General features: G+C 43.4%; 1 protein-coding gene across 2 annotated transcripts; it reads right to left on the bottom strand.

Annotated features, from left to right (window-relative positions):
* Window positions 1-8,215: 8,215 nt before the first annotated feature.
* cd74a (CD74 molecule, major histocompatibility complex, class II invariant chain a) lies at window positions 8,216-12,714 on the bottom strand. 2 transcript variants are annotated; one of them, XM_048263473.1, is made up of 6 exons: window positions 12,480-12,714; window positions 11,390-11,559; window positions 10,040-10,149; window positions 9,892-9,940; window positions 9,428-9,631; window positions 8,216-8,963 (listed from the first exon to the last, which is right to left on the bottom strand). In XM_048263473.1, exons 1-5 carry the CDS (start codon window positions 12,545-12,547, stop codon window positions 9,429-9,431), a joined length of 600 nt encoding a protein of 199 aa, XP_048119430.1. In that variant the 5' UTR covers window positions 12,548-12,714; the 3' UTR covers window positions 8,216-8,963; window position 9,428. The 2 variants fall into 2 exon arrangements, with proteins under 2 accessions (XP_048119430.1, XP_048119431.1); XM_048263474.1 differs by having other exon boundaries at window positions 8,216-8,960.
* Between the last annotated feature and the right edge of the window lie 347 nt (window positions 12,715-13,061).

Raw genomic sequence — 13,061 nt, 5'->3', positions numbered from 1 at the left:
CGCGCTCCTGAATCTGTTCCACACTCACACACCCCTCTAAACACACACACACACACACACACACACACACCTCTCATTTTCCTATCCTACCTTTGAACCTCAAACTTCACAGAAATACAAATACACACAAACACACATCAGAAATATCATAATGATAACACACACACACTCACTCCAACATACACTCTTTCCGAAACTATCCCTGCCCACTCCCCCTTGATTACCAAGTGCACTCGGGTGTGAATCACCCTCACACCTAATGGAGTTCCCTTGATTAGCATGTAGGGTATAATACCGCACTCAGTTTTGGGACAAACGTCACTCTGCCTAGCATAAACCGGCTCAAACGTAGTTTGTTTACAGGTGTACCCACTACTTACACGGAACTCACATTTGGATGAAGCGTTTGTGACCTGACACATTATTATTTGGCGCACACTGTCCACAAGGGGGCATCGGTGTTCACTAGTAACTAGCAACACACACACTCCATCATTTAGCTTTGCTGTGGTCATCATCATCATCTTTATCATTGTACTCTTCATCATCCTCTTCCTCACCTGTGATGTGTGTGTCCATCTCATGAGCCAGTCTTTCCTGCAGGCTCCTCCTTTTCTGATTTCTAATGACATCATCACTGTGGGACGCCCCGTCGCTCTGAGCGGACTGCATGTGAGCCTCCTGTAGATCACACACCTCCCTCAGTCCTTTACATCTCCATGTGCACATACATGTGTGTGTGTGTGTGTGATAGAGAAAGCTCACACACCTCCCCTCAGTCCTCTACATCTCCATGTGCACATACATGCAGAGGTGGAAAGTAACGAAATACATTTACTCACGTTACTGTATTGAGTAGTTTTTCTGTGTATTTTGTATTTTTTAAGTAGTTTATAAAATCTGTATTTTAAATTTTACTTGATTACATTTTGAGTGAAGTATTGTACTTCGCTACATCAAAAATCCCATCCTTTACTTGAGTAAAAAAAAAGACTAACGGAAAGGGAGAGAAAATGACATGACATGAATCAAGACATGCAGTCTTTCTGAAAGTGATGGAGACTGGATCACGAAATGCATCAGATTAGCCTAACCTATGAAAGTGTATTTTCCGCTATTCCAATCGGTTGTCTCAGTTCGTTTTAGCACTAATGATTGCGGAGATATTTAAGCAAACACCATGGGATTTCGTGTTTTGACGTTTGTGCTCACCTTTCTTTGGAAAGAAGTTTATTAGCAGTTGTTTCCCCTCCTTTTGATGTCTCTCTTTTTCCTGTTTTGGCCTTTGTGTTTAGTAACCTGACTTGGCTTTCTTGGAGAAAGACATTGCACCAGCAGCAAAACAATTAGCGGTCCACTACTAGCGATGCTCAACTAAATAAACAAAAGATAGACTACCTTATGAATGTGCAGGCGGACTAAACCATTTAGCTCTTTAGCAAGGGAGAGGGAGAGTGACCTTACACAGTTTTCACCAGTGTTGGGAAAGTTACTGAAAATTAGTAATTAGTTACAGTTACTAGTTTCAAAAGTAATTGAATTACCTTACCAATTACTGTATATCAAAAGTAATTAGTTACTAGAGAAAGTAACTTTTGAGTTACTTTTAAGTCTGCTTAAAATGTCAATATGAACAGTAGGCCTACTGTCACACAATAAACCTAATTTTTAGACCTATTTATTGTAGTTTCAACGGGCCTTCAAATCAATAGCCTTGTGCATGAGTTCTCAAACTTTTTCCGACCACAAAACATTCTACAATGCATGAAGGCTTCCCTTGTTTTGTGCCACCCTCACCATCTAGGTGGTTTGATAGATATGTACAGCACACTGCCTACTGCTTGCCTTCTACTACTGCATGGTATGCATGGTGGTGAACTGACACTGAATTCTGCAATATAGTAAGTTATTCTTATCATTATTATTGCAATCCTTCTGTAGGCTACATGGAATGAGTTCAATGGGATGTAATGTGAAACAATGTTAAATGGCTTATTTTCAAAGCAGTTATTGTCTGCTCACACACACATACAACCTTAGGTTATCCTCATCCTGCTTTGAACACAGTTGTATTATATAGCATTTTAAGCACCACCAGTTTGGGAAAAGCCTGCGCTTCACAAGTGCTGACCTACCGAAATAAGTTCTAACGTGCATCCGAGGGTTTGGGGTTGTCGCGCACTATGCAGAAGGTTACTCTTCGGCTGATAAGGTGTTCCAGAGAGAAGTTGCATGTTCTGTCGCAGACAAATGAATCCATAACACCACGGACGTCAATTCCGATGTAAACATACTGTGCAAATAACTCAAGTCGCTGTAGTATGTACGGTAGGCTATTTGGAGGTTTCTTTATCTGGTAAGTGAAATCTGCAATTTCCTCTCGAGTTAAACGTGTGCTTGCTTGTGCCAAGTCTATATATAGGCTACTGTATGTAGGCCTATTGGTGTTGTGGCGTGGCTATGTTAATGAGAAATTGATATAGGCCTAACGAAGCTTTTGCGCAATAGGCGAAAAAGAGCAGAGATAAAATAAACAACAATGCGCTTTTACTGTAGTGGAGCTTAGGAGATGGAAACGAAAGGGAAAAGGCTTTTAAGATCCCCATTTAAATTGTAGCCATAATGCACCCGTGTGTGTTTTAGCATAAATACGAAATAAGGAGGAATGTGAGGAGGCTCCTATTAAATGTAAAGAATGCATCTGCAATCTAAACATGTACACAATCGCTGGAAACACAGCTAATGTCGGGAGACGTTAGATCAGAAGCAACAAATGTGCATCTGTCATCTTGTCTGCAGTCGTTCATTCAAGATCAACAGAGTAACGCAAATAACGAACTCTTTGAAATTTCAGTAACTGTAATTGCATTACTTGATTTACAAAAATACTTCGTTACATGCTCATTACCACTAAAAGTAGTGGAATTACAGTAACGCGTTACTTTGTAACGCATTACTCCCAACACTGGTTTTCACTATGTTTTGTATACGAAATCCAGTCAGTCAAACTTTACATTTTGTCTGACATTCATTTTGACATTTAATGTGGAAGTTAACATATTCAGGTAAAATAAATATATGGTGGAAATAAGTATTGAACGCTTTTTTTTTTTTCTCCAGTAATTAGCCTAAACTTCCAGTGAGTCTATTCGAAATGTTCACCACACATTATATTAACACACATATAAAAAATCCAAACATAAGAGTTTTGTGTATTAAAGTGGAATGACACAGGAAAAAAGTATTGAACGTGCCTACTGAAATGTATTCAATACTTTGTGGAAAAGCCTTTGTTTGTAAAGACAGCTTCAAGACATTTCCTGTATGACAAAACTTATTGGTAGCAGTATCAGGTCTTATTTTGGCCCATTGTTCTAAACAGATTCCAGGGGTCCCTCTTGTGAATCCTGATCTTTAGTTACTTCCAGAACTATTTAATTGAATTGGCTGCTTTCAAGTCTTTCTGGAGCTTTCTCCGAGTGGTCCTTGGCTCTTGGAATTGACTAGCCTTCTGACTCCCTGGTCAGAAATATTACAAGGAGATCCTGTGCATGGCCGGTTGATGATGCAGTGATGTTTCTTCCACTTGCAGATAATGGCTCCCATGCTGCTTACTGGAAGATTCTGATGTTTTGAAATGCATCTGTAACCAGTTTCATTGATATGTTTTGCAACAATAAGGTTGCAAAAGTCTTGGGAGAGCTTTTTGCCTTCCCTTTCCTTGCCTTAGCGCTTTTTCTTAGCGTGTTTAATACTTTTCCCCTGTGTTATTCCACTTCATTACATGACTCTACTTATGGAGTTGTTTGGATTTTTTATGTGTGGATTACCTGAGTTATTACTAATGCCTGGTGAAAATGTTGTGGCCCCTGTATTCCACTTTTTACGGGCCCTCTCCTCCATTGGGGCCCCATACTTCCCACTCTCCCCCCCAGTACGACACCCTTTAATCTGCTGAACCTTCTGCTCGTTTCCAAATATAAAAAAAACGTTCTGCAACTCAATATTGGCCTGCCTGCCTCAGCTGCCTGTGAGGGGCTTTTCAGTTGTGCTGGATTACTGTTCACTGCAAAGCGACCCAAGGATGAGTGCAACTAACTTTGAAAATCAACTACTGCTCAAACTTAAAGGAGAACTCCGGTGATTTTTTCACATAGATCTCCATTTCTCAAGCGTCCTTTTCAGGCAAGTACCTCCACTTTCGGCGGCCATTTTGCAACACTTTTGGGCACTTATCGTGCATCTATTTCAGCAGAAATGCGTGTGCGTAAGGCTTCCACGACACCAATCTTGCTCCAGCAGCGAGATCACAACAGATGATTGGCACGATGTCTTCACAGCACACCACATGATTGGCTCAATGTACTTTACAACACACCACATGATTGGCTCAATGTATTCACATGTCGACGTTTTGCCGCGGAAGGGTTGTGATATGTGTAGACATATGATGTGTCAACCCGATCTCACAAGCAATGCGTATAAAGTCGTACGCAACACTAATACCGAATTGCGTTTGAATTCATCGCATAAAATCAGCTAGTGACACATCGCGCGGTAGCCTACATATCCGCTCACTCAAGCAACATGGCCGCCGCGGCCACCTGTCAAAATCATTTTTTATTTCATAAATAAGTTTCGTTACAATAAATAATGGTTTGGTGTAGGCTAATTAATGAAAATTCCGTTTGATAGCAGTACTTAAAATTTGATAATTAGGTAACCTTTTGGTCACGATGCTAAAGGTTTACGTTTGTAATACATAAAAAAAAAAGCCGGTTTTTTTTTTGTTTAGACCCATGTTTTATGAAATAAAAAAATGATTTTGACAGGTGGCCGTGCGTGGCCATGTTGCTTGAGTGAGCGGATATGTAGGCTACTGCGCATGTGTCACTAGCTGATTTTGCGTATGAATTCATACGCAATTCGGTATTAGTGTTGCGTACGACTTTATACGCATTGCTTGTGAGATCGGGTTGGATGTGTAGACAACTGCCATATTGGCGTTACAAACTAACCCCATGCATTACTATGGAGGATTTTTTGAGTGCTGTATCTCCTCATTAGAAAGTCTTTGGTAAAACTGGTTGTTCTGGTACCCAAAAAAAAAAAAGTAACCAAGTAACTTTTACTTAAAGTACATTTTAAATGAACTACTTTTTACTTTTACTTGAGTAAATTTTCAGATCGGTATTTTAACTTGTACTTGAGTAATATTTCATCAAGGTATTAGTACTTTTACTTGAGTACAATATTTTCATACTTTTTCCACCTCTGCATACATGTGTGTGTGTGTGTGTGTGTGTGTGTGTGTGTGAGAGTGAGAGAAAGATCACACACCTCCCTCAGTCCTTTACATCTCCATGTGCACATACATGTGTGTGTGTGTGTGTGTGTGTGTGTGTGTGTGAGAGAGAAAGATCACACACCTCCCTCAGTCCTCTACATCTCCATGTGCACATACATGTGTGTGTGTGTGTGTTGGTGTGTGTGTGTGAGAGAGAGAAAGATCACACACCTCCCTCAGTCCTCTACATCTCCATGTGCACATACATGTGTGTGTGTGTGTTGGTGTGTGTGTGTGAGAGAGAGAAAGCTCACACACCTCCCCTTAGTCCTTTACATCTCCATGTGCGTGTGTGTGTGAGAGAGAGATCACACACCTCCCTCAGTCCTCTACATCTCCACGTGCACATGTGTGTGTGTGTGCATGTGTGTGTGTGTATGAGAGAGAGAGAAAGATCACACACCTCCCTCAGTCCTCTACACCTCTGTGTGCACATGCATGTGTGTGTGTGTGCTACTTAGAGTAATACTAATATACTGTAGTCATTTCTTTGACCTTTATTAGCAGAGCCACAGCAGTGGTCTCCAGCGGTCCCACACAGCTGCTCTCCCCATGCAGGCCTGATCAGACGAGCACCGGGGATCATTTATCACACACACACACAGCAGTGGTCTCCACACAGCTGCTCCCCCATGCAGGCCTGATCAGACGAGCACTGGGGATCATTTATCACACACACACACACACAGCAGTGGTCTCCACACAGCTGCTCCCCCATGCAGGCCAGATCACAGGAGTGCTGGGGATCATTTAACAGGCTGCCCTTTCCAGCATGTGACACTTGGTACCTCAGTTTCCAGCTCTGGGCTTGATTAACAAGGCTTTACAGATCTGGGCTTGATTAATAGGGCTTTACAGATCTGGGGCATTCAGCTCTGGGCTTGATTAACAGGGCTTTACAGATCTAGGCTTGATTAACAGGGCTTTACAGATCTGGGGCATTCAGCTCTGGGCTTGATTAACAGGGCTTTACAGATCTGGGGCATTCAGCTCTGGGCTTGATTAACAGGGCTGACATCTGAGATTTTCCCTGAAACGTCCCCAGCTGGCTATGTGGAAGAAGTCACTACAACTTTCTTATGCTTACACCTCATCCACATCATGCACGCACACACACACATTCAGAGGAACACCTGCTCCACCCTGGACCTGCTGCTCACACACATGCTTAGTGGTGTGCATAGCACATCTGTAAATAATAATAATCTTTATATATATATATATATATATATAACCCCAAAACAGAAAAAGTTGGGATGTTGTGTAAAATGTGAATAAAAACAGAATGTAATAATCTGTAAATCTCTTAAACTCATATTTACTTGTAAAAAGGACACAGACAGCATATCAAATGTTGAAAATTACAAATTTGACTATTTTATGGAAAATATATGTTAATTTTGAATTTGATACCAGCAACATGTTTCAAAAAAAGTTGGGACAGGGATAACAAAATGCTGGAAAAGATGTGTAATGATAAAGAAAACAAAAGAAGGACTGTTTCAAAACTAATTAGGGTAACTGGCAACATGATTGGGTATGAAAAAGAACATCCCAGAACAACCAAAATTGTATTGAGACACGATACAGAAAATACCGCCGTCTTATCTGGGCCTGAGCTTGTTTAAAATGGACTGAGGTAACATGGACCAAAATTTGCCATTATTTTTGGAAATCATGGACTCATCTGGGCTAAAGAGGAGGTATCCTACCTATCCAACTTGTTTTAGTGCTCAGTTCGAAATCCAACATCTATGATGGTGTGGAGGAGCATTAGTGCCTACAGCATGGGCATCTTGCACATTTGGCAAAGCACAATCAATTCTGAAAGATTTATACAGGTTTTGAGCAACATATACTGCCATCCAGGCAATATCTATTCCAGGGAAGACCTTGAATATTTCAGAAAAACAATGGCAAAATGAATTCTGCACATATTTAAATCATATTTATCCATAGAGGAAGAGTCCATGTGCTAAAATTGCTCCCGTCCCAACTTTTTTTGAAACATGTTGCTCGCATCAAATTCAAAATGAACATATATTTTCCATGAAATAGTCAAAATTTTCATTTTCAATATTAGATATGTTGTCTGTGTCCTTTTTGCTGCTAAATATGGGTTTACGAGACTTGTATATTATCACATTTAGTTTTTATTTGCATTTTGCACAACGTCCCAACTTTTTCTGTTTTAGGGTTGTATATATGAGCGCTTCTATAAACAAAATGCTTTACATATATAAAAGACTAAATAGAACAAATATTAAATGTATAAAAACAATCCAAATGAGACCATATACACACTGGCAAGAATAATGAATAAATACATACTGTAGTATAGCCTCAATTACACTCCTTATAATGCTGTTGTGCTCTCAAATACACACACAAACACACCTCTTCTCTGTTTTTGAGCAGTTAGTGGTACTTACCGTCATGTCAGTTCAGGACTGTCTCAAGACTCCAGCTCTGTTAACCTCACACACCACCAGCACACCACTCTCTCTCTCTCACACACACCGTCTGCCTGTTATACACCCGCGTCTGCCTGATCAATTATTTACCCCACTCCTCTCTCCTTACTTTCACACACACACACACATTTTCTGCTCAGTACATCTCCTTCATGGGACACACACAAACTGAACTGCTGTCTTGTTTAAGACACATTCCCTTCTTGTTTTTTAAGTACTTTACAATTTCAGTAAAATTATACTGATGCCTATGATAGTATACTAGAGTGCCCCCTAGTGCATTAATATAGTGCTTCTGAGCAGCACAGTCCACAACTGCCGTAACATGCATGTGTGTGTGTGTGTGTGTGTGTGTGTGTGTGCGCGCTGGATAAATGACCACAGCAGACAGAAGTGTTTGTTCTGGAGGCCCCTTTATTTCCTGTTCACAAAGCCATGCCCTCATCATGTCCCACGGTGACCCCAGACTTTTCTTAGAGTAAATAGACAGCGTCAATCACTAACAAAGACCTAGTGAACAGCAGTACTGTTAACTAAAGAGAGTGCAAAAGGTAGGTGTGTGTAGCGATGTGAGGGTTATCTTTATGTGAGAAAGGTTATATCAGCATATAAACAAATGGAGGATGGCAGCTGCAGCAGGCCATGAGTGATTCAGAGTGACTCAGCCGTCCTGTAGGAGAGGACTGCTTTGGGCTCAGGGTGGACGGGGGGGGCGGGGGTGGGTGCAGGAGGCACTTTGGGTTTACGGTGGGGGGGGGGGGGGGGGTATTTTGGGGTTTAGGTGTAAAAAGGAGGGGGGGGTATTTGGGGTTTAGGGGGCAAGAGGGTGTTAAGGAGGGATGTGTGGGGTGGATGGTCTGAATCAATCAGGCCTGGCAGACTAGCCCACCTCCTGAGCCGCAGTCCGGCCCACCTACAGCAGGAGGAGATTTGGGGGGGGGCAGCACCGAGCCGACCTGCACCCTGGCCCAGGTGCCCCCCCTTGAGTGGCAGAGTGTCCCACAGCAGAGGAGCAGAGAGAGACGAGGAGAGAGTCTGGTGATTAAACCCGAGAAGACCACAGGACAGAGCAGGAGCGAGGAGGTGACCATGACAATGATGGCCGTCACGACGAAGGCTCCTCTCTCATGCAGATGGCACTGCTGGGGGGAGGGGAGAGAGGGGGGGGGTCATTATCAGTCCAACGCTAGGTACTCTGGGACTCAAAGAGAACCTACACCTGCTTTGTCTGTACTGTATGTAGTCAAGCAAAAATACACGTGTGTGTGTATGTGTTTAATTTAATTTCAATTTGTGTGTGTGTGTGTGTGTGTGCGTGTGTGTGTACGTGTGTGTGTACATGTGTGTGTGTATATGTGTGTGTGTGTGCATGTGTGTGTGTGCTTGTGTGTGTGTGTGCGTGTATGTATGTGTGTGCGTGCGTGCATGTGTGTGTGTGTACGTGTGTGTGTACATGTGTGTGTGTATATGTGTGTGTGTGTGTGCATGTGTGTGTGTGTGCTTGTGTGTGTGTGTATGTATGTGTGTGCGTGCGTGCATGTGTGTGTGTGCGTGTGTGTATGTGTGTGTGCGTGCAGGTGTAAGTGTGTAAGTAGCAAACACACACCTCACTGGCAGGTAGGGCGCGGTTCTCCACGGTGGCGTGTGCCAGTCACCTCAGTGCCGTCCTTGTCCACACACCAGCAGTAGCCGGTGCTGTACCAGCACTGCAGGGGTTTGTAGTTGCCCTGCTCGTCACACTGGGGCTTATAGAAGCCGGGGTGGACCGGACCCACCGCCTCTAGGGCACACTTGGTGTCCAGCAGCACCGCTGTGGGAAACGGACAGCGTGAGATGCTCTGTGTGTGTGTGTGTGTGTGTCTGTGTGTGTGTGCGTGCTAAATGAATAAATGAGATGATGGACAACACAACTACAGGCACTGGACTCACTGACGGTCAGTTTTCCACACACACACACACATGCATTAAGCCTAGTTCAACACTAACAGCTGGATTGTGTTGGAAGTTCTGGGTGGTTTGGTCTGACTTGCACTACCTATCACCTGCAACAGGGGGCGCACTACCACTCACCTGCAACAGGGGTCGTTCCAGTGTCACTCTTGATGGCACTCTGGAGCCTCTAAAAATTACACACACATTATGGTTAAACAATGATCACACACACACACACATTATGGTTAAGCAATGATCACACACACAGACACACACACACACGTACAGTGAGGGGCAGGCGGCGAGGTTGTGGAGCTTTGTCGTCGGCCTCAGAGAAGTCCTTCAGCAGGGGCATACTGAGAGGCACCTGCATCACACGGGCAGCACCGCCGGGCACTGCAGAGGACACACACATCACCAGGTTATACACACACACCACCAGGTTACACACACATGAGCAGCACCACCTGTCAACATTGTGTTTTGAAAAGATGGTCAGTGGTCTTTCTGAGTGTGTGTGTGTGTAACCCGGGACATGGTCATTGGTCTTTCTGAGTGTGTGTGAGAGAGAGTGTGTGTGTGTGTGTGTAGGGGCATGGTCATTGGTCTGTCTGGAGTTACTCCTCTGTTACTAACAGCAGGACCCTGGGACATGGGCATTGATCGTTCTGTGTATGTGTGTGTGCGCGTAACCCACAACATGGTTATTGGTCTTTCTGTGTGTGTGTGTGTGTATGTGTGTGCGCGTAACCCACAACATGGTTATTGGTCTTTCTGCTAACAGCACACAACAGTAGACTACTAAGCAGTACCTGCATCACCAATGGAGGTGACAGAAGCTGCTTTGTGCGTGTGTGTGTGTGTGTGTAACCCAGGACCTGGTCATCACCAATGTATGGCAGTGAGCAGAAGCTACTTTGTGTGTGTGTGTGTGTGTGTGAAAGAGAAAGGGAGGGAGAGATGGAAAAGAGGAAGATATGGAGTGATATGGAAAGGAGGACGTTGTGAGAGGAACCCCCTGAGAACATTCTAGAAAAAGAGACTCATTCCACAGAATTCTCAGAGAAAACCCCGCAAGAGTCTGACAGAAGCATGATGATCTGAGACGCTCCACTTCACTCTCACTTCCTGTTCCTCTGCCCCCCACTCCTCCTCACATCTCCCTCTGTGTGCATCCCCCCCTCCTCCTCTCCCTCTGTGTGCATCCCTCATCCTCCTCTCTCTTGCTCTTTCTGTGGCTTTCTCTCTTTTCTCACTCACATTGCTGTTCTATCCATCTCCTTAATCAATTATAAGATGGCAGACCAGATGAGTCTGGTTGGTAATGTGTGTGTGTGTGTGTAAGCGTGTATATGTGTGAGTATGTGTGTGTGCATATGTATGTGTGTTTGTGTGTGTGCGTGTGTGTATGTGTGTGTGTTCTGATTGCTAGATAGCAATCTTTAGAATCCCCCAGACTTTAAGGTCATGATCACTGAGCCACAGGATTGGACTCCTCCTACACCCTTGCGTGTTTTAATACGGGTTTTCCCTGACTCCCTACACTTTTTGGTGTGTGTGTGTGCGTTGTGTGTGGTCATGTGTGTGTGTGTGTGTGTGTCTGTGTCCGTGGTGTGTGCGAGGTGCGAGTGCTGACCGGTGGACCTCTGCCCCAGCTGGCGGCGGAGTGTGTTAGTCCCCTCCTCTAGAGCGGTCAGGTGCTGTCCCTGGCTGAGCAGCACGTAGGTGGTGACGGCCTGTCCAGCCAGCAGCAGGCATGCCAGCAGGGTCAGCCCAGCCACCTTCAGGTTACCGGAGGAGGCCCGCCTGCGAACACACACACACACACACACACACAGGTGAGGCACATTCCCTCAGAAGACCCCCTGCTGAGCCCCTTACAGACCCAAACCGAATCAGAGCCAGAACGGAGCCGCATCACCACTGCAGCCAGATGACCTGAGGTTTATCAGCTGTGATCATGGTTGAGCTGTCCAACTTCCCTAAACACTGATCTGGGCAGCAGGAAGCAGCAGGAATGTACCACAGTTATTTGGAACAAAACTATAAATGAACCAATGAATAATTATTGTTAGGCCTATAGTTTATATTTATTGTTTATAGTTTATATATAAAAATATGCATTACTTATACAGTGTGTGGATTTTCACGATTTCCTTTAATGGACCAATTACAAATCTCTTCTGAGGTGACGTCAGTAGCATCCAGGTAAAAGAGTATTCATTTTTACCATCAAACCAAAACTAAATTTGAAGATGTGATTGATAACTTCGTTGTTCAAAAGTCAAACAATACTGTTGGTTTCCACATTTAAATGTACTCGATTGTCACATAAAGTAGTCAAGGAAAATGCGTTCAGATTTGTTGGCGTTCAGGCATTTGCAACGCAGTTAGGCAAACTAATTGTCTCTCCTTAAGAATACTGTGGCAATATTAAATATGCATATTTGTAAAAACAGGATTAATTAGCCTAATTAACGTTAACCCAAAACACCAAACAAGTAGCCTACCCTTAACCCTAATAGACCTATAATAACGGATTGCAAACTAATAAACTCATACTCATAACATCAAATCAAACTCAATAGGTCTATCAATAAATGCAACTTGAACATTGTGATTTTACAGGATACCAAAAAGTAATTTATCTGCCCGCGGGCCTAGGTTTCATCCACAATGAATTAATTAAGTAAGGATTAATGTTTTGTCCTCCGGTCAATTCTCACCTAGGAGCGGGCATCGCGTTGGGTGCGCCCTCAATCAGGACTTCGTTTTGACTGCTATTATCGGCCATCCTGCAGGTGCTCCAGTAGGTTCGACTATCTTGAAGAACTTGTGTAGATCTGACACTTCTGCTGTCCGGCTCGGAGTTTAAGCTCTGGTCTAAGGGTTCAGAAACCGGAGCACTTCTGTATTTCTTCTGTCTGCGGAGAACGGAAAGCCCCGGACTACCTGAAAGAGCTAAGGATTATTCGGAGATTTCGTTTTAGAAATCAGATTCGAGCACTGATTGGCTGCGCCGATGTTTCATCATCAGTTGATAGCAGAAATTGTATTTGAATCTGCTTCCCACTTCACGGAGAAGCAACAATGCCCGTGAAATATGTACGTTTTAGATGATTAAAAAAAAGTAATTCATGACTTGTGAAATTGGTAGTGAATGTAAACAAATGTTTTGCGTGTGTGTTTTGTAGGCTATATTTACTAAGCTGTGTTACACTTGCCAGGGCCCATTCACTATACAGTATCTATACGTAATAGACTATATATATAGATTATATAATATAGATTTCTCATATGGTCTCATG

This window comes from Alosa alosa, chromosome 14, assembly GCF_017589495.1.
Source record: "Alosa alosa isolate M-15738 ecotype Scorff River chromosome 14, AALO_Geno_1.1, whole genome shotgun sequence".
In the NCBI taxonomy this organism is placed as follows: Eukaryota; Metazoa; Chordata; class Actinopteri; order Clupeiformes; family Clupeidae; genus Alosa; species Alosa alosa.
The sequence above is the reverse complement of the archived record's forward strand: the minus strand, read 5'-3'. Positions and strand labels throughout refer to the sequence as shown.

Coding starts and splice junctions, on each gene's coding strand:
- cd74a (XM_048263473.1), bottom strand. CDS start 12,547: ATGGCCGATAATAGCAGTCAAAACGAAGTCCTGATTGAGGGCGCACCC. Junction 11,560..12,479: donor AACGCGATGCCCGCTCCTAG/GTGAGAATTGAC, acceptor GTGTGTTCGCAG/GCGGGCCTCCTCCGGTAACC. Junction 9,632..9,891: donor TGGAACGACCCCTGTTGCAG/GTGAGTGGTAGT, acceptor CGTTTCCCACAG/CGGTGCTGCTGGACACCAAG.